The 27046-nt window shown below is 40.6% G+C and overlaps 1 protein-coding gene across 1 annotated transcript in view; it reads left to right on the top strand.

Moving 5' to 3' along the window:
• The window catches only part of ngfra (nerve growth factor receptor a (TNFR superfamily, member 16)), a 46356-nt gene that overhangs the window by 13357 nt on the left and 5953 nt on the right, over positions 1-27046 (top strand). The window contains exons 3-5 of the mRNA XM_022196179.2: positions 3695-4057; positions 16340-16577; positions 19002-19216. Of these exons, the coding sequence (XP_022051871.1) occupies positions 3695-4057; positions 16340-16577; positions 19002-19216 (816 nt within the window). The remainder of the gene's footprint in view (positions 1-3694; positions 4058-16339; positions 16578-19001; positions 19217-27046) is intronic.

Raw genomic sequence — 27046 nt, forward strand, 5'->3', positions numbered from 1 at the left:
CCTTTTACCAACAAACACGAAAACTCTAAATGCCGGTCATCGCTCGACAGGGGACAATCAGAAAGGAGGCCACGTTTTATTAAAGAATCCACTTCCTGCCTTATTCTTGATGGCCTTCTTCAGATGAAAGCGTAAATGAGACACACACCTCCCTCTCTGCGGCTGTTCTGCTGCATATGGTGGCGTTTAGGTGTGTTTACAAGGAGCGGCTCATGCATGCGAGTTGAAATTAGCCTGTGGGATAATTGAAATGAATGAGGAGGTTGAGCCTGACTGCAAAGAAAACAAAAGGCTTCAAGTTTAGCTCGGAGGTCTGCTGTTCGTCTGCGTCGCGCTCCTCTATGACTTCTGCCTCCAGACAGCAATAAGAGCGAAGGGCGATGACGGATGCAACGGAAAAACGCCGGATTTCGTGCTTCACCCATCTATCTGAGGAAGAAACTTGCATCCCCTGCTGCCCTGTTTCCCCTGACCCTTCCCCTTGCAGCCGTACATCAGCGCTTTGATCAGCAAATCGTGTTTTCGCTCTGAACTCGCAGCACCGGACCACCCTCAAAGGCTGTTTCCGATTATGTTGCAGCCTCGAGATTCATTCGAGTGAATCGAGCAGCGGAGCTTGCTGATCCGTCTCCGTACCTGCCTCTATATCATTACCTCCATCTGCTCGGCTCAGGCGGTAATGTGACAGGCCTCATCGTCGGCCCTCTTAGCTTCGCTGCTGTTTACAAGGTGCTTAGAGCTCCGGCTGGTGCCAGTGTTTACTTGCCAGAGCCGCTTACTACGCAAAAAGCAAAGCGCTGGGACATTGCTGCAGGCTTTTTCACACTGACAATATGCTGTTGCTCAACACGACACCCGCCAAGCAGCTCTTGTGAAAAACACACAGTCTGAAACATATGGATGTGCAGATAAAAGTTGCGCAAAAAGTCTCACACATCCACACAGTCACGAGGCTTTACGATGATTTATTTCACTGTAAGACAAAAGCATTTCACCACAGCGGAGGCTTTAAACCGGTGTAAACTTGCTACATCCCTCGTTTTGTGGAATCAATCGCGAAGCAGGCGGCCTCTGGTGTCAATTAAACAGTTTACAAAGCTGCTTTCACATGCATTTTTGTCCCATAATCTCATGTTATGAAACTTTCAAACTAAACTTGCAGCTACACTTTCACGCCCCTCTAATGTTTTGTGTATGCAGCAGGGATTAACCCTCTGAACCCCCAAACCCAGGGTTAGAAAGGCATGTTGTTTTAAATGCCAAACTTACACCATTAAACAGAGGTAGAAACTGCAAAAACAGAAAAAAGTCTCAAATTTCTACCTTCCCGGCTGGTCTTGAATCAATCATCTGTGTTGTGCTGTTTCATCAGGAAAATTCACTAAATCTAAGTCTTTTTTTTGAGAAAATCTCTGTATATCCATTTAAAAATCTAGCAAAAATAATTAAATGCAGTGATTAGATTTTAGAAAAACCAAAAAATTCTGTGTTCTGCAACACAACTGTAATTGTATTATTGTCTCAGCTGTGACCAATGGTAACGTGACAAAAATTCAGGAACTCTTTGGCTGAACAGCAGGCAGTGTTTACAGACAGCAGATAGGAGACAATATGGAAATGAATTGAGAGAGCTTGTGGCTGAAGTGTTTTCTCTTTCCAATACCGGTAAGACTTAAGAGCACTTGGAAAAATGTTGTACATGCTTAAGTATTTTTCAGTTTTAGGAAAGCAAAAAAATCTGAGAAATTCAACTTTTGTTTTTTTCATTTTTATAATATATGGCATTCTAACTGTGTTTTACTGCACAGAAGACATTTTTTAGTTCTGTCTCTGTCTAGTCATGGTTGCTCTGTTTCCATAGAGGTGTAGGACTTTATATTACAGTAAAAAAGGAGCCTACAGCAAGTAAAATGTGACAGGAGCAACAGAAACTGCTCGGAGTGCAGAGGGTTAAGAAGTCAGGCTTTATAGTGTTCCTGTCTGACCTGCAGCTTGTGCAAGGTGACCGATCTCATGTTAAGCACCACAGAAAACGTAAAAAGGGATTTGGAGAACAGTGGAGCTGCTTCTGTAATGAATCTGAGCTGTAGTCCCCCCCCTCCCCCCCACTCCACATCTCCGCATCTCATTCAACCACTAAAACACACTCACAGGGCAGCGCAGGCGCTCTCCCTCCGTCTGTATGCATAATTCAGCAGGCATCCAATTATATCTGAAAATAGTTCTATATGAACATGCAATATTAATAGATTACTTGGTGCCCCTAGGAACTGTCAGTGTAAGAATAAGCTAATTTGAGGTCATCACTTCCTTGGTGATGAATTCCCAAATCCTCCCGACGCCGAATGTTCCTGGAGAGCAAATCTGAAGTGTTTGAAGTAATTGAAAAGCAGCAGGCAATTAGTCACCATAGCTTTTACCTCATTCTGTTCTCCTCAACTCAGCTGTGGTCTGCTATCTCCTCCGCTCACAACCCTTTAAAAAAAGCAAAAAGAAAATCTATACAACGCGATGAAGTTGTGCCTTAGAAAGAATGTCTTTCGGACACATGCATTGATTTTAGAGGGGCTAATTTCATCCTACCGGAGAGAGAACACAGTCGGATTATACAAGTACATCCATTTATCTCAGCAAGTCCAAACCTTATGAAGGTTTAGCAAAGACTTGACACAAACCAGAACTAACACATCCCTTTTAGTCATGCAGTAATGCACTCAGGATGACAGTCAGTCCACCACTTTGATGGTTATTGGAAGGACTGCAATATAATTTTTTGCAGACATTCATGGTGCCCAGAGGATGAATCAGTTTGCTAATATGATGATTAATTTTATTTCAAAAAAGCTCAATGAATATTTTGAGTTCATTTTAATTGGGGAAAAAACTCAGTTCCTAAGATACTGAATTGTTTTACAAACTGGCATTCATCTGTTTTTGAATAATATTTGTACTGACTTAAATACAATAAAAAATTATGTAATTTCTAAAAAATACAGACTTTTAATGTTGATATTTTTTACCTCAATTATTTTAAACAGTTAAAATGTAAATTAATACTTTTTCTGCATTAAACAAGACTGGGAAAATCTGTTAAATAAAAGTGCATTGTTCAAAAAAAAAAAACAGTACAACAAGCCAAACCAACTTGTTCTGCATTTTCATAGGCAGAAAATGTTTCATGTTGTCGCTCCTTCAAAACAAATATTCTACTTAATCCAGTCAGTTTTATTGGCATTGACATTTTACACAAATTCAGTTAAGGGATGTCAGAAATGTTGGCAGAGTGATTGCAGAGCGCTCCTTAAAGCATCTGATTCCAACTAACTCATGTCTTGATAACTATTTAAAGATGCTCTTCAATATGTGGATGCACCTGCACCTCCATCCTCCCTGCATATGACTAAGATTAAAGCAGTTTACTAAGCACAGCACAAACACATCGGGATCGATATCGTAATGAGCACAGCAGGCTTTTGACTCGCTCCCCAACAAGAGCACCTTTCTTGTCCCGGCGCACAAATCACTGAGAGCCCAGTGGATCAATGTGTCCGTCCTTCTAATGAATGTGCAGTAAACATGATTAATGTCATTAGACTCACTGTTTATCTCCCTGTTTATCGCCTCATATTCCCTCCTCTTTGCCCCCTTCTCCCGTTTCCTCCTTCTCACTTTTCCTTCTCCCTCTGATCTGCAGGTGAGACCTACTCGGAGAACTACAGCCACACAGAGCAGTGCAGGCCGTGCACCGAGTGTACCGGCCTCATGCGCATGGAGACGCCCTGCACCGACTCCAACGACGCCCGATGCGTCTGCAACTACAGCTACTTCTTCAGCACGGTGTCAAACCGCTGCGAGCCATGCACGGTGTGTCCGGTGGGTCAGGGCGTGTACGCCCACTGCGACCACTACCACGACACGGTGTGTGAGGAGTGCGTGGACGAGACCTTCTCTGACAGGGAAAGCTCCCTGGAACCCTGCCTGCCCTGCACCATCTGTGACGAAGAAACTGAGATTCAGATGGCTTTTTGCACGCCGACTAGAGACTCTGTCTGTCACAGTAAGTCTGCCACACACTCAAAGATAGGCCTGTTGGTTTTACTTCATTTCATATGGATTCAAAACAAATTAAGAACCTGAAACCTGAATGTGTATGACTCATAGATGAACTATTCATTGGATGGTTAAGTGAGTTAACCCCCAAAACTCAAAAACCAAACGCTGCGTTTCAGGGTTTCAAAAATCACCAAAATTTCAACATTTATCAGAGGAAGAAACTGTTAAAACAGGAAAAAAACACCACATTTTCAACTTTTTGCCGGATCTTGAGCTACGTCTCTGTGCTATACTGTTTTGTCAGGAAAAATTATCCAAAACTAAAAAAATTTGAATGGTGGTGTTTCTTCCAAATTTCTTTATTTAAGAATTTGCAAAAAAAAAAAAATGCATTTGGCATAAATGAGATTCTTCAAAACACAAGAAATTCCATGCTCTTTGGTGCAACTATGAAGCCTTTAGTGTCTGAGCTGTGACCAACATTTACGTGACAAAAAAATCTGGGACTTTTCAGCTGAACTGCAGTCTTTGTTTAAACAGAGCAGATAGGTGTTAGGTATGGACAGAAATGAACAATGTAATGTAGAACCACCATTTTCTCCAGTCCAGACAACACCTGTGGGCACAGAAAAATGTTGTCCGAGAGGATTCTTATTTTTTCAAGTTTTGTAAAAAGTTCAACTTGTTTATTTTTTACTTTTTTATAGTTTATGGCATTATAAGTGTCATACTACGCAAAAGACTGAACATAAGACTTTACATTAAAGTGAAAAATGAGCAGTGAGTAAAAATGTGACAGAAGCAAAAAAAAAAAAGCCCTTCAGAGCATTTAATGCTGTTGATGGCATCAAATAGACCCATCGTAGAAATTTCATTCATTGTCCAGAGGAAATAATAGTCCAGCATGGATAGAGCTTCAATCAGTCAAACATATGACATTTATTCCATGACAAGTTCCCACAGTCGGCAGACGTTCAGACTTTGAATTCATCCTGGTGCTTGGTTTCTTCTGCATTTGCACCTCAAACAAAACCAGTGTTTACTTCAAGCAAGATGCGTGCTTTCAACTGAGCTCAACCTTCAGCACAGTTGGTTTGGGCAGATGTGAACACAGAACTGGTTCTTGGGTGCAGACCAAAACAACTGTAGAGTCCCTTTAGAGGAAGTGGTTGGCGTTGGACCACAAATAAATTCTGGTTCTGCAGTTTGTTTGTGGTGTGAAACGTGATTTGACTCTGCAAGTCTGAGCAACCTAACTGCTGTAGTCAGGAGCGGTTTGCATACCATGATGTCGACAAGCAAAGTGGAGACTTCTCACAGAACTGGCTAAGGTCTGGTTGGGCTAAAAATAACAAAGTGTGTTGGCTTTTTGATATTTGCGGAGATAGAATCATATCCCTGTGTTTAGTTTGTCACTAGATAAATCTAACCAATTAGCAGAGCGAACATTCTCACGTGTGTGTGTGAAAACAAACCCACCAAAGATTGCAACAGTTTTCCTGAGGCACCTATTAATCTGGACCAGAGAAAACAAACAAAAACCTTCATTTTTCAAGCAGTTGGGTGCAGTTGTTTGGTCTGCATCAGAACCGAAACAAACAGGCAAACCCGCCACAGTTTGCAATACGAGAAGACGAAAAGCAGCTCTGGACCACAAACTGGCTGAAAGTATTTTAAAGTGGCATTAAAGTCATCTTATATGTATAATCGCAGCTCAGCAGGCCACCAAGGGTGACTTCAACATGCATCTGTCTCGGAGGTCGGATTCTCAAACACCAGGAAGTTGAAGGTTTGAGCATTAAAAGGTCAAAGTCGACTGCAGTGTCAACACAGAGACAATGAATACTCTGATCTCCCACCAAACAGAAGCCGAGTCTGGAAGAGCTGAGTCCTCATATGCGAGAGTAAAGGCAGCTCAGACTCGAGGAAGCTGTAAATTCTTCTTGGTCAGACGAGGCATGAAATCGACCTCATCAGGGGTCACATGGCTCAAACTTGGGTTGTGAAATGACTTAGCTGGTCCTTCTCTGGATTTTTTTGAGTGAAAATCTCCTCAGTGGACTCAATTTCAGAAGTTGGTGGTTCTAGTTTGCTCCTCCTTCTTCTACTTGGTGGGATTATTAATGCAGATGTTGACCAATAAAGCACTTCAGTTGTGTATTGATCGAGCACTCCAAGTAAGCTCCTAATAGAGGATTAATATATCAATCGTTTGTGCACATTATCATTTATATATCAACAATTTAATGATAGAAATGTTAGCATCTAGACTTGAGCTTTCATAACCCTCTTGGAACGGCTGACACAGTTGAAATTTTCTGGATTTCATGGCATCAGAAACCGGCAGATAGTTGGATCTACCTTGTTGTTGTCATCCAGTGGATGTAGAAGTTCCACATCGATGGTTTAAATTCCTCATTTAAAAGGATGACAAGTAGCGGAGAAATTGACTGTTGGAAAGATAAGAGCAGAAAGGTAGATGAGGTGGAAGAAGGGCGAACAGCACAGGAGATGACTTCACACCTTTCCTTCCATTTGCAACCATCAGAGGTGCTACTTTTAGCTTTTTATTATCAAGAAATCATCACCCAAAGTGATTTCTGAACACAAACAAGACCATTTGGAATGGAACTTCTACTTGGCTCTTTGACTGCATGTTAAATTGTGAGCCACCAGGTCAGATTAGAACGAAACTTGTCAGATTGATTTACAACAGAGAGATGTTTTTCAGTAGTTTGGATCTTCCACCTTTTTAGTCCTAATTGAAATATTTTAAAAAAAACTAATAAATGGACTAAAATGGAACTTTCACAGCTCTTTGATAATGAATCACACTGACTTTTGATCTACTGCTGCCAACAGATTTGTGGTTTTAACTGAAAGTGCATCAACAGTTATTGGATGGATTGTAATAATGAACATTTAAGATTCACTCAGGATAAATGGCAAGAACTACTGCGTTTCCTTGAGATCGATCAAACAAGTTGAATGCATTTCCTTCCTGATGAAACTAATGGTAAGGGGATTGTGGTGAATAGTTTAAAATGCTGTTGTTGTCGACACTTGAAGCCATTTTATTGCTCCACCTGCATGAGCTTTGTTGCTTTCAGTGAATCAAAGTCTGAAACAAAACTTGTCATTGAATGCATGCAAGATGTATTTTCTTTTGTTATTTGTCACAATTTAGCTCACACATGTTCGATGCTAAATTACAAAAGAGTGCTCAAAGTACTAGCAACAATAGCAGCAACCTGTCAGCTTAGCCTTCAAAAAACAGTTTACCATCTGTATGAAACATCTGACTAGAGAGATTGGTTCCTAGAAATTGAACCAAGAACTAATTGGCTCTTTTACATAAATTGCTATAATTTACTTTATGTGGTAGTAGCTTCAATTTTCTTCTCTTCAGCATTTGTTGGCACAGCGCTGTTTGTCATGACATGCAACTTTGACTAGCCTTATTGCATGTGTGTATAACCTCATTGACAAAAAGAACAGAATAATACTCGACATATGAAGAAACTGCTCCAGAGCACAACTACAGGTGAAAAACTTCACAGTGGACCTTTAAAGTTCCTCTCCAGTCATAGATTCAAACCCTAAAAACTCATCTCTGTGCATCAAACTTACAAGTTCAGAAGCCCCCAATAAAAATCCCTTCCTGCCTTATAATTGGCTTAGACATAGCTCTACATTGTCGCTTCGTCCAGAATGTGCCGAGGGACTCCACACTTTAATATGTTCACTTGCACATAAACGTCCTAGCAGATTTCTTGCTTTCACCACCTATGCTTAGTTGGCTTGCATTTTGTGGGATGCAGGACAACCACGTTAATGCGTCACCAGTTTCACCATGAACTATAGCAAACAGGAAAGTCTGCAGATGCTCAGACTCAAAGAAAAATACATAATAGCATCGAAAAGTTTTTATTTTTTCAGAAATATGCCTCAAAGTACACAAATGTGGAGACAGGGACTGGGCTATTGTGTGCATGTTAGTCTGCTGACATTAATGTTTAGCTCAGATCATGTTCAATTGTGGATTGAGGAGAAAGAAGATGCAAAAGATACTCAAATGAAAACAACAGACTTGAAGCAAGGGAAAAAAATAATGGTTAAAATATTATTCCAGTTTCCTGACTCATGCAGGCGGTGTGACTGCTAGAAGAGTTTACTCCTGGAAGCAAGACTGCAGACCAGATCTCACTGGCAAGAGCACAGGAATTTCCTCATTTTTCATCAGAACAGAAGATTTACATTATACAATGACTGGGAGGCCATGTCCACAACCTTTAAAGTGACGAGACTGACAGTCATTTACAGTAGAAACCCCCTTAAACACTCACAATATACTCTAGACATTCTGACGTACAGTCGGCCACAATGCAGTCTTTGCTGACCGTTCAGCGCCCACCCAGGAGGCTCAACTTTGACCCGGCTTGTCCTTAGCGATAGCCGCAGCGACGGTGGGGACTGGAGATGGCACGATAAGTGACCTTCTGGGACATCCGTTTGAAAGAAGAGCCCTGTCCAATAGCACCAGTGGGCCTGTGGGTAACGGCTGTAGTCACATGTGGTTGTGATGATGTTTCCAGACCCTCCACGATGGTCTTTGATGGCCGGGAGCAGATATGTTTTCTGCAGCAAACAGGAAACCTCCTCGCTGGAATCCTCATCCCGTCTGTGCATTTATTTATGTTATTTATGTGAGGAAAATTTTTTTTTTTTTCCAATTCCCATCTTCGTCAAACTTATGCATGCAGTAAAAAAACACAATTGGATTGGGGGGATTTTGAATTCCCCAAATCCCCGTTTCATATCCAGCTGTCACCAAGTGTCAATTACGCGATACAATGACAGGGACGGAAAGAGAGCAAGAGAAAGAAACCGAGATGGAATCAGGCAGGGAGAGCTGCAGCATATGTGCTGTGCTGGTATTCTATGCTGAGGGGGTCGATATGAGTCCTGGGATTTCTTCTGCTCATGCTCAGGTTTCGCTGAGTGACCTCTATGAGCACCCACACTCGACTGCAGGACACACTCTCAGAGCTCAGTCCTCTGCCCGGCTTCAGACACACAAATTCTTTTTTTCACGAGCATCCAAAATCAATACAGCTGATAGCATTCAAACATGCACGCTGCCAAGTGCGATTTAACTTCTGCATTTTTCATTTAAAACTCCGGACACTGCACATGTGTGAGACGCTTTGATGTGAAATTGAAAACACCTCGTGCATCTTTTACCGGATTTTCCAAAAAAGGTGCTGTTTGGTCATGAAATGTTGCGCATCTGTTTGAGCTGGAGAAGATTAAAAATGCAGATAAAGCAACTTCTTTTCTCTTAATTGCTCCACTCTCTCAGCATCTTTCTATTTCTTCCCACAGCGGCCCTCGAGTGGCCGGACTCGCAGCGGTGGAAGGTGGCCAGTGTGCATTCAGAGCCTCTGCCACTGCAGTATAATTACTCCTGCTAATCAGAGCACTTTACAGCAGCTCCTCTGTTCATGTGCACCCCCTCCTCACTCTCTCCCAACACTCTGCCTCTCTGTCTTTGCCCAACCCCTCAGCTCTTCCTATTAACCCTCCCTCACAGAAGACAGAGCGCTCACTTGAATAATCTGAGAGTGTGCGAGTGTGATGGATGTGTTCACGGCGGCTGATTGAGATAGAGGCTGAGCTGAGACAGAAGGGAGAGTGTTTGGCGGCTGATAAAGAGGTCATTGTGCAATGTGCTGCGCCCGATAGTCGCTCATCTCCACCCTGAACTGGCAGCAGCCGAGACATCCACCTCTGCTGCGAGACCCCTGGGTTAACTCCACCATAAAGACCTCAATGGCTCATAAAAATTAAATCTTTTTTTCCCCCCTCTTTCCCCACCTCTCGTCCACACCCCTGCTAATAAACACATCTCCCTGCGCACACGGCGCCACGCTCATAAAATCCACTTTTATTTTGCTTCTTGAGTGTTTTAAACCCGCCAAAGCCAAATTGTTAAAGCGCCGCTGCCTGTTCCAGCTGAAGGTATGCAGCGTCCTGCAGCCGGAGCAGGAATTACAATAAAGACGCTGCTCGCTGTACTTCAGCTTCTTGCTTTGAGTCGGTGTTATGTGCAGCATTCTCCCAGGAGTGCTGCCTTCTTGGCTCGGAATGAGAAAGACAATTTTCAAAGTCCTGAGGTGCAAATGACATCTGCATGGAGGAAACATCCGCTGCATCAAAGAGCATTTACTACTGCAGGATGGCTGTTCGGATTCTTTAACAAACTGTATATAAAGCCAGACGGTCTGCACACTTTCGCTCACTTTCACACCTTCCATTCACAGTTTATTCTATTTGCAAGCTCGTGTTGCATTGCTAATACCATTAGCCAGGGCTGCATTAGCCGGATGATGTATGGCAGCACTGAGGAAACCTGACTACATCCTAGGAAAGGTCAAGAAATGCATGTAATACAGACACCCATGTTCCACTCCTCCGAACACTCCCTCCTTTTAGACGGATCCGAATCAATAGCGCTGCTTTAAATAGATCTCCGCATTATTTCTGTGTTTCTAAGTATGGCATGCACATGTGCTGTGCTTTTCTGAGAGATATTTTCTACCGTTTCGGTAAACCAATCCCCTCACGGGAGGCAGAATCGCGTCGCCATTGCCACGCATACGGTCCGACATGGGCCTTTAATGACAAACAGAAAGAATCGTAAAATAAGCGACCATGTGTAAATTATGCAACAAATCAATGCAGAGAAACCTGAATATCTGCAATGTCAGTGAATATGTGTAGACAGTCTTTGGCTGTGATGGTCCACTGAAAGTCTTTTTTCGAGTAGTCCACAGCAGTTAATGCATTTCTCTTCTTATGATTAGTTTTTGGGACCTCATCCACTTGAAAATTGCCTCTACAGTCACTAGTATTGAGTGATATGAAGTAATAGAAGCTAAACAACATCATACAGAAAAAGAAGACGACAGCTTTTGGTATGCATGACTCAGATCTTTGGTCTGTCAGCCCATGAGGGAAGAGGTGAATGAAATTTGCGGTGCTAAAAGCAAAGATAACGACTTAAAAATCCAATTGCTGTGTGTAATTCACACAAGTTTTTGCAGGTTTTCATATTTCGGTGGTTCAAAGTAGTTCAAGTGAAAACTGTTGTGAGTGAGGTTTTGAGGATGATTCAGAGGAACCGGGACATTGTTTCTGGAAAGGCACACTGCTGTTAAATTATTGAAATGTAATTTTTCTGTGCTGTGAGCTCCACAAATGAAACTCCGAGTGCCACAGGAGTGGAGGCACACATTTCAGTAGGACAGTATCTCCAACCGTGGCGAATAAAAATAATGAACGTCTGCTTTTCTTTGCAGTCTAAGTAGTGTAATATCCATAGAGTGAACTGCCTCTTTGAGTCATTCTAACTTAACAAGTCACTAAATGTTTAAATGTCAGTTATGGTAAATTAATCCCTATTGTTGAAACTGCTCTATTATTAACCCCCTGAACCTCACTCCTGTCACATTTTTACCCACTGTGGGTTCATTTTTTACTGCAATAAAAAGTCCTGCACCTCTATGGAAACAGCACAACCATAACTAGAAGTACAGACAACTCCAAAATGTCGTTTGTGCAGTATGACAAAGTTATAAAGCCATAAATCATTAAAAAAATCATGAATAGGATTAAGACAACGCCCATGCACCACCTACATGTAGGGTTCCTCTCGGAGCCGTAAAAATTAGGACAAAGACTTTCTATCTTCAATCCTTCAGACATTGAACAAAAACAAAGACTTTGGGGGAAACAAATGTGGATCAATGCACAAATGTGCAGCAGCCAAGAGGGTCACCTACACAGAGCTGCTCCAATCCCCTAAATAAGGCAACAGATGAACCAACAAAGTAGCTTAAATCACACAATCTACAATTCTACAATCTCTTAAATGTCCAACAACTTTCATCCAGTGCAATACAGATTATAATTAAGACTCGCGTCAAACCAAAAAGATTATTCACACTAAGTTACTAAACATCAGCCAAAAGCAAGAGCAAACAAAAACTAAAAGTAAACTGTTTTCTCTACAATACAAATGGTCACACACGTCACTAGATCCGCAAAATTCAGTGAGGTGAGCACAAGTGACCAACCAGAAATGGAAAGTCACACCCAAGCACAAGTTACAACACAATTAGAGACATTTAGAGGAGAACTGCAGTTACTCAGAAAACAACATCCACAAGTGATTCTCCAGAAATGGGCCAACTTCTCCTCAACATTAAAGGTCAAATAACAAAAAAACACAGCAAAACTGACCTCTTTAGTGTAAAGATGTACACTAATGCAGCGGACATGTCCACATACACCTGTAACATGGAGGTTTATTTGATGTGCATGGCACTGAACACAAGAGCATCTCTCCCAACTGGTCTGCAAAGTTCTCCAAGCTCATTACAGCCACACAGGTCACGGAAAGACGGCATTGTCGTCACTGGTTTTAACCCATGGAACAACCCTTAAACTATCACACCCGATGAAAAAGAAGGCCAAACTACACCTACTAATATTTAAGTGGTATAGCATAATGGAGGCAGCTTTAAACACCAAGCAGACCAGAGATATAAGGTACCAAGCCCTGAAGCAAACCACCAGATAACCACCAAATGGAATAAACAAACCAACAAAATAAAGCGAGTGCATAGATGAAACTCTAAAAAAAGAAGTTTTCCTTAATCACAACCAACACTTGAAGTCAAACTTCACACAATATAGAAAAACAAGTTTCCAAAACATCCTGGATGAGCCTCAATTTATGTTACAACTCATGAGCTGCAACATAAAGTGAAAAGAGACACCAACATGTACAAATGTGAGTTAAAGAAACAAAACAAAAACAAATTAATGTCCGGGTCATAAAGTGCAAAAGCATGAGCAGCCATGAGAGTATGATCAGCTCCAGCAGTGAAGAATAGACAAAAGATAATTAATGCCATACACCATGGAAAAACTGCACATATACCACAAGGCCAGGGGAGATTCAGTATGTATATAAGAGCATGTAGTAATTGTTTGAATCCTCAGTGTTAAATATATACTGAATCAATACATGTAATGCTCTGGGAACCACTTCCACCCTCACTTTTATTTATTTATTCATTTATAGGCAGTATATTCAATAACTGCTTCACAGCACACAATAATGCATCGTAAGTAGCTTTAATGTTCTTTAATGCATTTGTTAACAACTATCACTCCTGCCTTGGAGTCCAAGAAGTGTAGGCTGTTGAATAAACAGATAAACAATTGTAAAGTTATAAAATATGTCTGCAAAGGGAGAGTTAAAATGTCACACATCTGCTTACAACTACATTTTCCATCTTTTATTGCGAGCTGCATTGTTGTGTGTGCTCTCGGGTTTTTATTAAAAGGTTTACATTGTGCTTATACATGATAAATATGTGTTGCAATCCAGGGTTACAATACATGTTGACCAGTCAGCAGCTGCAACAAATCATAACATTTGTGAAGTGGGATGACCCTTGAAGTATTTGGGATCCAGCGTCCCAGTCTTCGGCCTTGAAGGAAGCCTCAGGGGTCTCCGCAGAGTTAATCTTGTGAGCGCAAGTACAAAGCTAATGAGGAGCAGCCTGAGGTTCTGCTGGGAATTACAGACTCAGGCCTGAACCAGTCTGCACATTCTCCATCCCCACCAGGCCCGCTGAGCTCAGAGGAGTTTGGCTTTGGCCGGACGGGTTCCCGCCACGGCCTGCTGTACCGTACCCCAAGGACAGGAATAATCATCAGGTTGCACCGTGAACCTTCCTACCATTGGACAGAATCATTACAGTGTTACTTACAGAGCTTCTCAAAGCAGAAGCAGAAAGTGACAGGACTGTAGGGCAGATTTGATGGATAAATTGTGTTTTCAGGACAAGTCATACCCACCCGAGTGGGCATGGCGTTTGCCGCACGAAGAGAAATTACACTGAATCATTAATGGAGCTCACAATGAAAGAGGAACTAGGACAATTTATGAAAATGACTTCTGAACAAGCTTAGCTTTGATAGAAACCAGACCCATCCAGTAGCCCAGTGCCTTCCTTCTCTCTCTGGTCTCTGTAAAGGCTGTACTTGGAGCGATGACCTCCCTAAAGCCCCGGACTTTGTTCTACATGGATCCATATGGCCTTAATGTCATGCAATGTGCAGAGAGATTGCATAGATGGGGCTGTGGTGAAGGGAGACCTGGCGTGCAGGGCTCAAGCCTGGTGTGGGGTGGGCTGGTGGGTGACAGATATTTGCCCCCCTAGTTGAGGAACATTCTTTCTTTTTTTGCACACAGCAACTCAGCCAGAACCCATCTGTCTATCAGAAACAGCTGCTGCATGTATGTGGCGTATCAGACATCTGGTTAGGGACTCGGTGACTACACCCAGCAAATGAGGGCTCTGCAAATATATTAAAGTGTCATCGTGATAGCATTTCTCTTCAGCAACAACTACAGGATGGACTGAAATCTGGTACAGATGTCCATCATGTTCAGAGGATGAGTTCTAATAACTTTGGAGATCCTCTGACTTTCCTCGAGTCACCTGAAGGCCAAAGTTTCCCTTTAGCCAATAAAATATTTCAATATATACCAAACAGACTTGTACAGAGTTTTGTACATGCATTCATGGTACCCTGAGGATGTATCATAAGAATTTTTGTGAGCCATTGACAATTTTCTGTACCACAACAATGAGGTGGAAATATGTTCTTCTACTACAAGATGGGCTGCTTTCAAATTTGACCCAGATGTTCCAAACCCCTCAAGATAATTTGTAATAACTTAAGCGATCTCTTCAGTTATTCAGTGCTTTGATTTATGTCAAAATTCCTCTATAAGTAGTGACGGTTATCATCAACTGTGAAACTAAAACGGCGATCAGTGCAGACATTACAAACATCAGCATGCTAGCATTTAGCTCAAAGCAATGACTTAAAAGGTCCCATATGGTAGAAATCCATTTTTATTGTTTTGTGGTTGTTGGAGGTGTAAAGTAAAAGATGTTAAGATATGGAAAGGTTTACTTCTGCTATTTCTCAAGCCCCCCCACAACTAAATGGCCTCCCAGCTATACAGGCAAGTTAGAATTTTATTCCATTTGGAAGTAGGAACAGAAGTAAGAATATAGTCAGAGAGAGAATTTGTATATTCTGCCCACTCACTGCTTTAGAGATGAGCCATTCAGAACGAGCAGCTTTCTCACAGTTGGGCAGGTTTATTTAGTTTCTAGAACTGTTTCTGCTAACTCTAAAATATATCAGTCATGGCCAAGGCATGCCACATGTTTTGCTGCTAGTGGACACACAAGTCTTCATGCACTCCCAGCATCTGAGGAACTGAGAACCCAGTGGATTACTTTTATTGTTGATGCTAATGTGGCTAATGTTCCCATTAGCTTTGATCGTATGCTCACAGGTAAGAGCTGTTTGGAAACTGTAGGACCAATTTGAAACCAGTGAACAAGGACTGAGTAGGATACTGTGTGTTCACATCACCTCCTTTGCTTCGGTGCAACCTAAACGAAGCTGCTGTTTACTTTTCTCCTGCTCTGTGTGCTCACATAAACTGCATTTCAACACAGTCATATTCCCAGTAAAGTTGGTTGCCTTTACATATTTTTTTCTGTGTCTGTTGTCAGACAATGGAACGAATCCAAAATAGTGATTGAGATTTAGCCAATTAAGACTACATGGTAACCAGCAGTCACTTTAAAGTCATTCCCCAGCTGCCGTTCTGCAACATGAACGACTGATTTCATAATAGCAACGTCGTCTGACAAACTCACCAAGCACACAAACTAAAAACAGCATCAGTGCTGCAGTGCTGTTAGCTTAGTGATATTTCTATGTAAGATGATTTATCAGGGAGAAAGTTAGAAGTAATATAAAGTCCTGGTAACACACGTTCATTCACATCTGTCGGCGGCTGCAAGGTCAACTGTTGTTCTCTGTACTGTCACTCTCAGATGCAGAGAGAGTTTTCTTCCTGAAGGAGGCAGGGACAGCAGCAACTGAGCTGCATTTCAAGCTATGGGCACTGAAACAGCCTGTTTATGAGAGGGCTAAAACTGAGAGTTATACAGTCTTAGGATAATGAACCATCTTTGCAGGATTTTGCTGAAAAATTTAAATGGGACACAAATGTTGATTCATTTGCTGAAAAGGGGCACATTATGGGACCTCTAAAGTAATATCTATGCATATTTCTTGTTCTATAAATGCTCCTTTCTCTTCCTTATCTTCCCTACAGATCCTTCCCTCCCTACATATGCCACCACCACCGACATGGACGTGTCTTCGTCCTCCTTCCCCAATTACTTATTTCCTGACGGCTCTGACAGCCCGCTGCCAGGTGGAGAGACGACCACGTCCAGCGCCGGCTCTCCTCGCTTCCTCGGTCACGGCCTCAACGAGAACCTCATCCCCATCTACTGCTCCATCCTAGCGGCCGTGGTGGTCGGCTTTGTGGCTTATATCGTTTTTAAGAGGTCAGTTGGAAGAAACAGAATGAAAAGCTGCACTGTCATGGAAGTCATTAACACATTTCATGTCTTGCGCCACGGCCTCGGCAATATCCAGGACAGAGAACAGTGATGGAGATGGTGTTCTGGCTCCTGCTGGGGGCAACATCTGTCACTCTAACATGGATGTTAGCCTCAGGCACACATCCAGTCTTTACAAAAAGTGTCCGTAAACAATGAAATATTCAGCTGAAAAGGACTTTGACCCATTTCTGATGCACACCATAATGAGTTCTTCTTACAACACTTAATGCATTGCAGAGGTCGCGCACACACAAACACATTAAGTCAGAACACGCAACCACACATGCAGCACTCAGACAGACAGATACAAGTCTGCCCTAAAACACATCTGAAGCAAGCAAACAAGCTCATTAGAGACATTGATTGTTTGAAAAGTGCCGACCAGGGGAAATTTGAGTGCCAGATTTATCAGCAGAGTCACAATCACATCTGCCTAATACTCCTTCATGTACTTACTGTCATGCATAAACAGACGGTAAATGATGTGAATTTCTACAACACCCAATATTTTACAAGTAGAGGTGTTGACTGTACTGTACCACTCAATACCTCATGAATATTTTAATCATAGATTCATGAGTCATTTATCTTCTGCGAGAGAAGCCGCAGCAGGGAATTGTTAAGCTTTTGCATGCTTTCTGAACATTTTATGAGCATCTAATTATAGTTTTATTCTATTTCCACACAAATAAATGGAAGTATTAAAACTGAAACACATGCAATTTGAAATAATATTGAAGGCAGAGTTAATTCATAGTATTTTCTCAAACAGTGCAAAAGTAAATTCCTCAATTCAAGCCAATGACTGGATTTTTCTGTCACTGTCAGTGCGATTTTAGCAGTTAATTAACGACATGTCCATGAACAGGCTATCTCCATTTAGATTTTATATCGTTTCCAGTCCACCAGCATCAACACATGCTTTATAAACAGGCCTTCATTAGGCTGCTGAAAGTCAAATGCACAATACTGTGCTGATATATTGACACTTAAGGCACAAATTCCTGGCAAAAAGTCAGCATCTTCACTAATTTATAAGCAACACAGAAGATAGGAATGAAAAAAAAAATCCAGGTTGTTGTATTATAGCATAGAGCTAGTTACTCTTGGTAATAAATTACCGTTTAAAAGTTTGGGGTCACTTAGAAATGTCTTTATTTTTGAAAGAAAGGCATTTTTTTCAATGAAGATAACATTAAATTAATCAGAAATACAGTCGAGACATTTTTAATGTGGTAAATGACTATTGTAGCTGGAAACAGATGATTTTTAATGGAATATCTACACAGGAATACAGAGGATAACTTCCATCAACCATCCCTCCTGTGCTCTAATGTTACACTGTGTTAGTTAATGGTGTTGAAAGGCTAATTGATGATTAGAAAACCCTTGTGCCATTATGTTAGCACATGAATAAAAGTGTGAGTTTTCATGGAAAACATGAAATTCTCTGGATGACCGTAAACTTTTGAACGGTAGTGTGTAAGCATGATGAGGATCATGTCACATATTGTCATTTAGCTCTATTATAAGCTCTATTGCAAACATTTTAAGTCAAGAGAAAAGACTCTTAGAGTGAGAGCCAAGCTAAATACTTGGCAAACACATTCAGTCAATAGCCCTTCAGAGATCTTACAATAGCATCCAAGGCCATCAGTTAGAGCCACATGATATATCATTTCAGCATCGATGTTGGGATGTGTGCATACAAAATCACATGCATAACTGCAGTCACATTGCAGGGAGTTCCATGTTAAGTAAAGCAAAATAACTGAGAAACATCATGCCACAAGTTTTTTGCTGCTTGACACAAAAAGAAAACTTGCCTGGTTCTCATTTTCCATGTTTAAAGCACAAGAGAAGTCTGATAGAACATTATGTACTCTGATAATCACTGTTGTTGGACTTTCTTCCTTCACATAATTTACATTGTACAAAGTTTGTTGAGATGGAGGTTCCACATTTGCACAGCAAAACGAGCAAGAAACAGGAGACAAAAATTATTATTAAAGGAAGATTTGGTTGCAAAAAATGGAAATGGTGTAAATATTTTGGATACAGAAAGGATGATGTTGACCAAAAACGGGGTTTCTGTAAACAGTGTCTTGCAGCTGTTGCAACTACACGAAGCAACAATTTATTTGAGCAATTAAAATCAGCACCACAAAACCTAGTGTGGCTACATCTAAGCTTTGGTTACCTTTGCTATTTTGGGTACCTTTGCCAGTATTTTACCATATGGGAAAAGTTACAAACAGCAAACTAAACTTATTGTTTCTTGGCTGCAAAATGCGAGTATTTAAAAATCAGACAGGATCACATATCTGTATTTTATCCGCTCATATCTTACATGCTACTTCTCCACAGGTGGAATAGCTGCAAGCAGAACAAGCAGGCGGCTAATAACCGTGCAGCTACAAACAACCAGATGGTGACGCCGGAGGGAGAGAAGCTGCACAGCGACAGCGGCATCTCGGTGGACAGTCAGAGTCTGCAGGAGCAGCAGCAGCAGCAGCAGCAGCAGCAGGCCCAGGCTGAAGTCCAGACTCAGCCTTCACGCTCTCACACACAGGAACAGATAGGTAAGCTTTCTTTTTATGGATAAACAGCAGTTTCAAATACACACTGTGTGTATGTCGATAAAAGAATCAACAATATGAGCAAAAAACAGCTCTAGTCTCATCTTCAACAACTTTTATCAAAGCTGAACTTAAACTTGCAAGAAAACGACTCAAATGTGTTCATTCATGCATCTAAAATGCTTCACATTTCAAAAACAGTACATTCAGATTGCCTTTTGCTTTCTGCAATTCGCTTTCTGAGTTCCTTGAAAGCACAAACTGGAAATTGTGCAGCCTTGTTCCAAAAAACAGTGATGACAATGATGAGTTTGAGGTGTTTTTCACATTATAACTGGTGTCTTATCGTAGAAAACTCACTCCAGACTGAAGACATTCCTCCTTCACACTGCGGTTTTCTAGCTGCCAAAGACAGTCATCATCGATTATATCAACTGAGATGTGTAGTGACTTTTTTTTTTCAGCGTTATGCAAGTTTTTCCCTGCAGAGCAAACACACATTTCTGGGGATTGAGATCAAAAAACAATATATCACCTAGCAGCAGGACTCCCACCTGCATGTAGCTGCCAACAGCAGATAGGTGAGGCCAAATCTTACATGTATGCATGATGTTTTGGACGGCAGGAATGTAAAGATTATGATTGAGGGGAAGTGCAATGTGAGGCAGGCGCTGAACGTTAAATGTATTTTTGCTTGAATGCTTTAACTCTTTGAACCCTAACACCTACAGGTATGTTTTAAAGCCATGCTTTATGTAAAAAATTATGCAGAAGTACACCCCTGATCAGAGCTAAAAACTGTAAAAACAGAAAGAAAGGTTGGATTTTCAACTTCATCATCAGAAAACTGAATTTCATCAAGTCACTAAATTCTGCGTTTCAAATAAAAATGAGCCAAAAATGAATTGTTTACTAAAAATCATGTGCTACATGACATCATAATACATCCATCTGAGACTCAGCCATAACCACTAGTCACCAAACAAAAATTCTAAATTTTGTCTGAACTAGGTTGAACTGCAGGCAGTGTTTATGCATAGCAAAAAAAAGACAATCATGGAAAACAAAAAGAAAAACGTTAAATATCTATAGAATGTACACATATTTTTCCTAGCATTGGTTGTGCTTTGCTCATTTTGGTAGACATTAATATTCTAAAAATTCAACCTTAGTATGATTTCTGGCATTATACCTGCATTAAGCTGCACAAATGATGTTTTTGTGCTCTCTGTACATAAATTTGCCAAAATTAAGTCATTTGCTTGAAGATAATTTAGTAAAAAAAGTGAAGATTCTGCATTTCTGGGCACAACTGAGAATCTATTAGTGACGCAGCTGTGTCCCATGACAAAAATTCAAAAACTTTTCAACTGAACTGCAGGCAGTGTTTCCACAGAGCAAAGAGAAGTATGGAAATCAAAATATATAAGTAGAGTAATATCTATAGTATGTACAGTCACCATTTTCCCTTAGTATTGGTTACATGTTGGACATATTTCTTGTATTTTTTTTAATCAACCCATTATAATCAAAGAAACTAAACTAGCTGTCCTACTGCACAAAAGCCTTTTAGGAGTTGTAACCATGATTGTGTTGTTTCCACAGAGGTGCAGGACTTTATATTGCTGTGAAAAAAATTACCCCACAGTGAATAAAAATGTAACAGAGGCCTAAAAAAAAAATCACCAAAAACTGTCAAGCATTAGCTCGGCTGTATTTATTCTGCTTCCATTCTCTCAATGAGGTTAGAAATTTCAATGTTGACACAAGTTTGACACAGTTTCCATTTCAGCCAGTACTTATAGGTAATGTAACCTATAAGCAGGTCGTAACTGCATATGTGTGATCTATATTTGCCGTTAGTACTTTTACTGCTGCTCTATATTCGTCTCCGGGGACTCAGACAGTATTTTGAGTGCAGGTCTTTAGGACAGGTTTTGCCACGTCGTCTCGCCATCCAGACGAAACCTAAAAGGTTTTGTAAGACGAACTCAGTAAATGATGTCTAGCTTGGGAACCAACATTATGCACTTTACTGATCTATTATAAAGCAATTTACTTTGTGCTTAATTTACTTCTTGTGGTGCAGTGCAGTAAGAGAGAGCAACACAGACGAAGGGCTCAGTGTTTTTGTTTGTTTCAATTAGCTGCCATCGCTGCATTAACACTTAGGGAGACTTGAGAAAACCTGAGAGTATATAAATTGTGCAATTTAAAACTACTTAAAGTCTCCAACTTTTGGCTGTCAGCCTCATGGCCTGTGGTTTCTGCTAAAAGCACGCGTTATTCTAGCAGGAGAAAATTGTGCATTTTTGGGGACTAATTTCAGCTGGAGATTAATACATATTTAATGGTCAAGTGAGTGCGAAAGCAGCAGGATGGTGTGTGTGGGACTCACTCAAAAATAAGAGGTCTTCAGGAAAGGAGTATTCGAGCTCTGGCAGCAAAGACAGTAGCTGTTAAAAGGATCAATAATTTGTTGTTTTTGCTTTTCTTCACTGGATTTGCCAACAGTAGGAAACAGTGAATGGAATTTAGTCAGCATTATTTTTTAAAACTTAAACCCCAGAACTCACTTGCAGGTTAGAAGGGCATCGGTTATCTTTTTTTTTTTTAAAATCATTGAAATGGCACCAGAGCTTCTCAGCTTAATGTACAAACTCTAAAGAATCATTGAATTCTCAAGGTATAGATGGACTTGAATCAATCGTGTGACATTAACTTCACCAAATCTAAGTTTAAAATTGTGGTAGTTCATCAAAATCCTTTAATTCTACATATCTCATCTAAAAAAAAACACCAAAAATTAACCATTTGCTTTAACTAGATTCAATAAAAAAAATAAAAAATCTGCATTCCATAGCACACATGTAGTGACTCAACTGTGATCAACCGTGGCTTAATAAAAATCAAGTGTCTTTCTGTCAGTAAATGTTGCATGGAATCTTGAAATTGTGATATTTCATTCACTTAATATTACATACCTCAATATAAAATTCAGCAAAAATAATGTTTAATCTATCTAATATCCAAAAGTACATCATTAATCACAGCTGGAAACTCTAAAAAGAAAAAAAAATAATTGGATTTTCAACTTTTGATGGTCTTTTCTAATTATCTTTGATGTGCCGTTCCATTGGAAAATAGCCATTTCTTCAAAATTACTCAAATTTACAAGCCTCGTTTAAAAATTTGGTGAACATAAAAACATTTGCTCAAATCAGATTTGGTAAAAATCCAAAAAATTCTGTGCTCCTTGGCGATATGTGGAAGCCAATAGAGACTCAGCTGTGACCAACAATAAGCTAGACTGAACTGCAGGCTGTGTTTACACAGAGTAGACAAATTAAAAATCTAGATGATTAAATCTCTATAGCATGAAAAAACACATTTTTTTCCAGTATTTTAACACCTATGGGCACTTGAAAGAAGTTTTTTTTTCATATTTGTAAAATAATAATCAGAAAACTTTCTTTCTTTTGTGGATTTACAACATTGTAACACTGTGTCATACTGAAAAGAAGACATTTCTGAAGTTTTTGTTACTTCTAGCCATGGTTGAGATGTTTCTACAGAGGTGTAGGACTTTAATTTGCAGTGAAAAATGAGCCCACAGTGAATAAAAATGTGACAAAGAGCAAAAAGAGGCCCAACAGCTGCCTAGATTTCAGGAACTACACCATCACAATGTCTATAGAAAGTCAAAAAACATTAAATGTTCATTATATTTCAGCTAAATGAAGTCTTCTTTGTCCTTCCAATTGTGTTTCAATGTATCCATAGAAGTTGTCGGGGGATTTAACTCACTTACCTGAAGTGAGCACAAACAAACTGCGTCTATGTGCATCAATGAGACATTGATACAGAGCATTAAAAAAAAAAAGGGGGGGATAACCTTTAAACAGCTGACGGCAGAGTAAAAGCAAGTGGTGCATGAACAAGACACGACCTTCCTTCGATACTCAAACAACACTTACATTACAGGAATGAAACCAGCTCTCTCACACACACAAACCTGAGAGGATTTTTTTACCCGGAGAAGAAGTCGTGATCTCGTTATTCATTCATTCATGCTTCTCCCGCTGGCTGTCTTTCTCAGGATTTCATTTTTTCTCCTTCCTCGGCTTATTGTGTAAAGATTAAGAAATGGTTATACGAGGATAATAATGCGCTAACAAGCCAAACTGCTGACAAATCCTCCCCCGAACAATCCACGCCACTGTGTCTTGTCTGGAATACCCATTACATCCTAATGAGGCTTGGGAAAAGCTTATTTTGTGTTTTTTGTTGTTTTGTCTGAGTACCTCTTTCCATTCTTCCACTCCACGAATGCAAAGCCCGCTGTATGTCGAAGAAAAGAAGGAATTTCTTTTGGAGGGGCAGCTTGGCGTTGGTTCAGTGACAGGATGGCTGCCTGGTTAACCCTGTCGCCTCTGCTAACTGATTGGCTCATTAGCAGGTGTTAGGAGATGGGACCCAGGCCTGCCTTCCCCAAACCTCGTGTAGCATCAGTGTTTAGCACATGCTAATTGGCATTAGCGCCGGAAGCCATTAAAACAGGCAGCAAAAGCTCTTGTGCAGGAGAGGGGTTGTTAAAAAACACGAGGGGGCGAGAATATGCACAATAAATCCATGATAATCACAGGAGGTTTCCTGCTCCCAGCGAACCATATTTAACTGGTGGGAACGCCTTCAGTCAAATGAGCTTTTAAAAAGACAAACACGGCAATGAAAATGTCTTTTTTTTTTTACTGACAGCCCCCAAAAAGGTTTTCCCCCCGTGTGAGTCACTGCTGAGAGGTGACACCTCCTACATGAAGGCTGCTCGGCCTCATTTCTGGCTGCTCATCTCCATTAAAAAGAACCATCTATCTGTGCAACCTCTTCTGCTCGCCTGCTTCCCCCACGTCTCTGAATATTCAGGGCATTTAAAATTTAAACAAGACTCCGAGCTCTCGATCATATTGCCCACCCGTGGATCCCTGTCCTGTGTTTGACCTCACAGCCAACACAAAGTGGAGTCAAAGCAGCTGTCGCTCAAAAACCATTTAAAGGATCAACAGGGTCAGTGTGAAAAGCAGATTTTAACTAAGGAAATTTGAGCTTCAAGAGTCACAGAAGATCAAGCAGCAGCAGGTGTGCAGTCCAGGATTTAAGTAACTCTGTGTTATTTATCAGATACGAGTAAAAATCAGCTGCTTTGTCTTCCAAAATTTGTGATTTTGGATGACAATGTGCAGCACTTGGAAGATCTGAACAACCCATTCTTCAGTCTGTAAAATTATACAACTTCATGTTATTGTAATAATGTAACTGAGTCATGTTATGAATTAACAACATAATGTCAGTAATACAGTGGGGATGATTCATAAGTGCTTGTCATCCTCCCACACGAGGAAGTTTTGATCAAACTTCTCTTGCTGGAAGTTTCCCCAACACTCCAAGGATTTAACATTTGAGGAGACAGCTGGAGTTTCAGCTGAATTCATCTAAAGTTCATTTAATGCACAGTAGAACATCGATGCTCTCAGATCGGAGCCAGAAACCGTAAATACAGAAAAATTAGTTGGATTTTCAAACTCTCTGATAGTCCTGGAACTAATCATCTGTGATATGCAGTTCAGTTGGGAAAATTAACCAAATTTTAGCTAAAAATATTTTATCAAAATCCATTTATTTGAGGTTCCTGTTAAATACAGTACAGATTTAAATACAGTATAACTGTGTAATTTTATGCCCACACAGTCTATAAGAACAAATTAATTAAAGATTTTTGATGTGTCTGTGGACACTATTTACATTTTTTTTACTGCATTTTCTTGTATTTCTGTGGTTTTACTAGATATAATCTCTAATTTAAGAAAGCATGAAAAATATGGTAAAATGATGAACAAATGTTTTTCTATCCTTCGTTTTTCAGTACCTTGTTTTGCTCATTTCAATACTGTAAAAAAATTGAAATTTACCAGTCAAAACTTATTAGTAAAAATACAGATTTTTGATGTGATGTTTTTGTTTCTTTCTACAACTAACATGTAAATTAATGCATTTTTGTCTGTGATTTTACTACTTCTCTGTAATTGAACACAACAGAGAAAATCTGTAAAATAACAGAAAAAATACTAGTTAAAAACATTTAATTTTTACAGTGTGGGATTCTCTGGCAGGTAAAACGAGGACCTTTTTATATTTCTGTCTTTTGAGGCCTATTGACTCATCATCTGCCTATTGCCTTTGTTGTTCAAACAGAAAAGTATTAAAGTAAGTTGTGAAACGAACATCTCCCCCCACGGAGCGATGAGCAAAGCAGCAAAATGAAAAACAAGCAACATATTTTATAAATTATTAAACAATCACACCGTCTCTTAACTTGTCCCTGGGAGGTATTGTGATTACCGTGCAGTCGTTTAAAATTCAATCTCCACCAGAATATTTCAGAGCTTTACTGTGGCTCAGGGTCCAATCAGGGCTGCGTGAGAGTGCTGATTAGAAAGGAGAAGCTCTGCTCTGATTGGGAGTTCACATTTCAGAAGAGACCTGATTGAACTGGTTCAGTGAAAGCCAGCTTGTATTGATTCCGGGAAAGAGGTCGGACTCTATAAGACACCGCAGCGCCATGTGGCTGTTGTTGTCAGTGCTGCAACAGAGCCAGGACTGAAGTACAGGTGCAAACCACTGAGTGTGTGCCTGGACTGTTGTGTATTCCAGATGGCCGAGCTCTGGCCAGCATCATCCTCTTTCTGCTCAGTGTCACTTAGGACGTCTGCAGACTGTTTAAATCGGACGGAAGAGGAGGACAGAATCAGGGTGGAGACGGAAAGGAAGCAGCTCTGACAGTGAAATGTTTGGATTTTGTAGAAAGACTGGAGACGTTATAGCTCAGCCTGTTCTTTCTAAAGCTTTAAAATAAACTCTGCCATACAAGGATGCATTGATACAGACTAGAAAACACCCAGCGGACTTGGGGGTCCTCTCAGGAACGCCTCTGCATTCCCAAAGGGTTTCCATGGCTTCCCCTCAATTGACAGCAGGTTAAGAGGTTTGTGGGAAAAGAGAGCATTTGTGTCCCATCCTCATGACTCTGGTTTAACAGGTTTGGATGAGTGAGTGATGCCACAGGGCCCCCTGCAGGGAGGACTGGGATTGTCAGGAGTTGTAGAGCTTCTAAATGAAGAAAAACATGCAGGATTCACGTATTTTGGTGTATTGGTAGCTTTAGATGGCAGCCTCTAACGTACAACGTGAATGAGTAAGTTGTAATCCCACCCAAGCAGTGCCTGAGCATCTTCTGCTCATGTGACATTTTGACTCACTGTGGGCTCATTTTCACTGCAGTATTAAGTCAGCAATGCAGTTCAGCTGAAAAGTCCTTAAAGCTTTTTGTCATGTGACTGTTGGTCACAGCTTCTCAGTTTCCACTAGGAATGGAGAGTGATTTTATGTAGTTTAACAGAATGTGGTCACAGCAAACACTTTCATTTCAGCAAATTTAACAGCCGATACTGAAGTAGAACGAAGTGAATTTGACAAAAATCCAGAGTTTACGATAACAAAACCACAGATTCATCCATCTATTATCTATACACCGCTTAATCCTCATTCTAGTCTATCCCAGCTGAATTAGGGTGAAGTCAGGAGACATCCTGGTCAGGTCACCAGTCTATCACAGGACTACATTTAAAGAGAAACAAACACACTGATATTCACACCTACGGACAATTTAGAGTCGCCAATTACCCTCAGCATGTTTTTGGACTGTGGGAAAAAGCTGGAGAACCCACGCATGCGCAGCGAGAACATATAAACTCCACACCGTAAGATCCTATGCCCAGG

This window comes from Acanthochromis polyacanthus, chromosome 21, assembly GCF_021347895.1.
Source record: "Acanthochromis polyacanthus isolate Apoly-LR-REF ecotype Palm Island chromosome 21, KAUST_Apoly_ChrSc, whole genome shotgun sequence".
Taxonomy (NCBI): domain Eukaryota; kingdom Metazoa; phylum Chordata; class Actinopteri; family Pomacentridae; genus Acanthochromis; species Acanthochromis polyacanthus.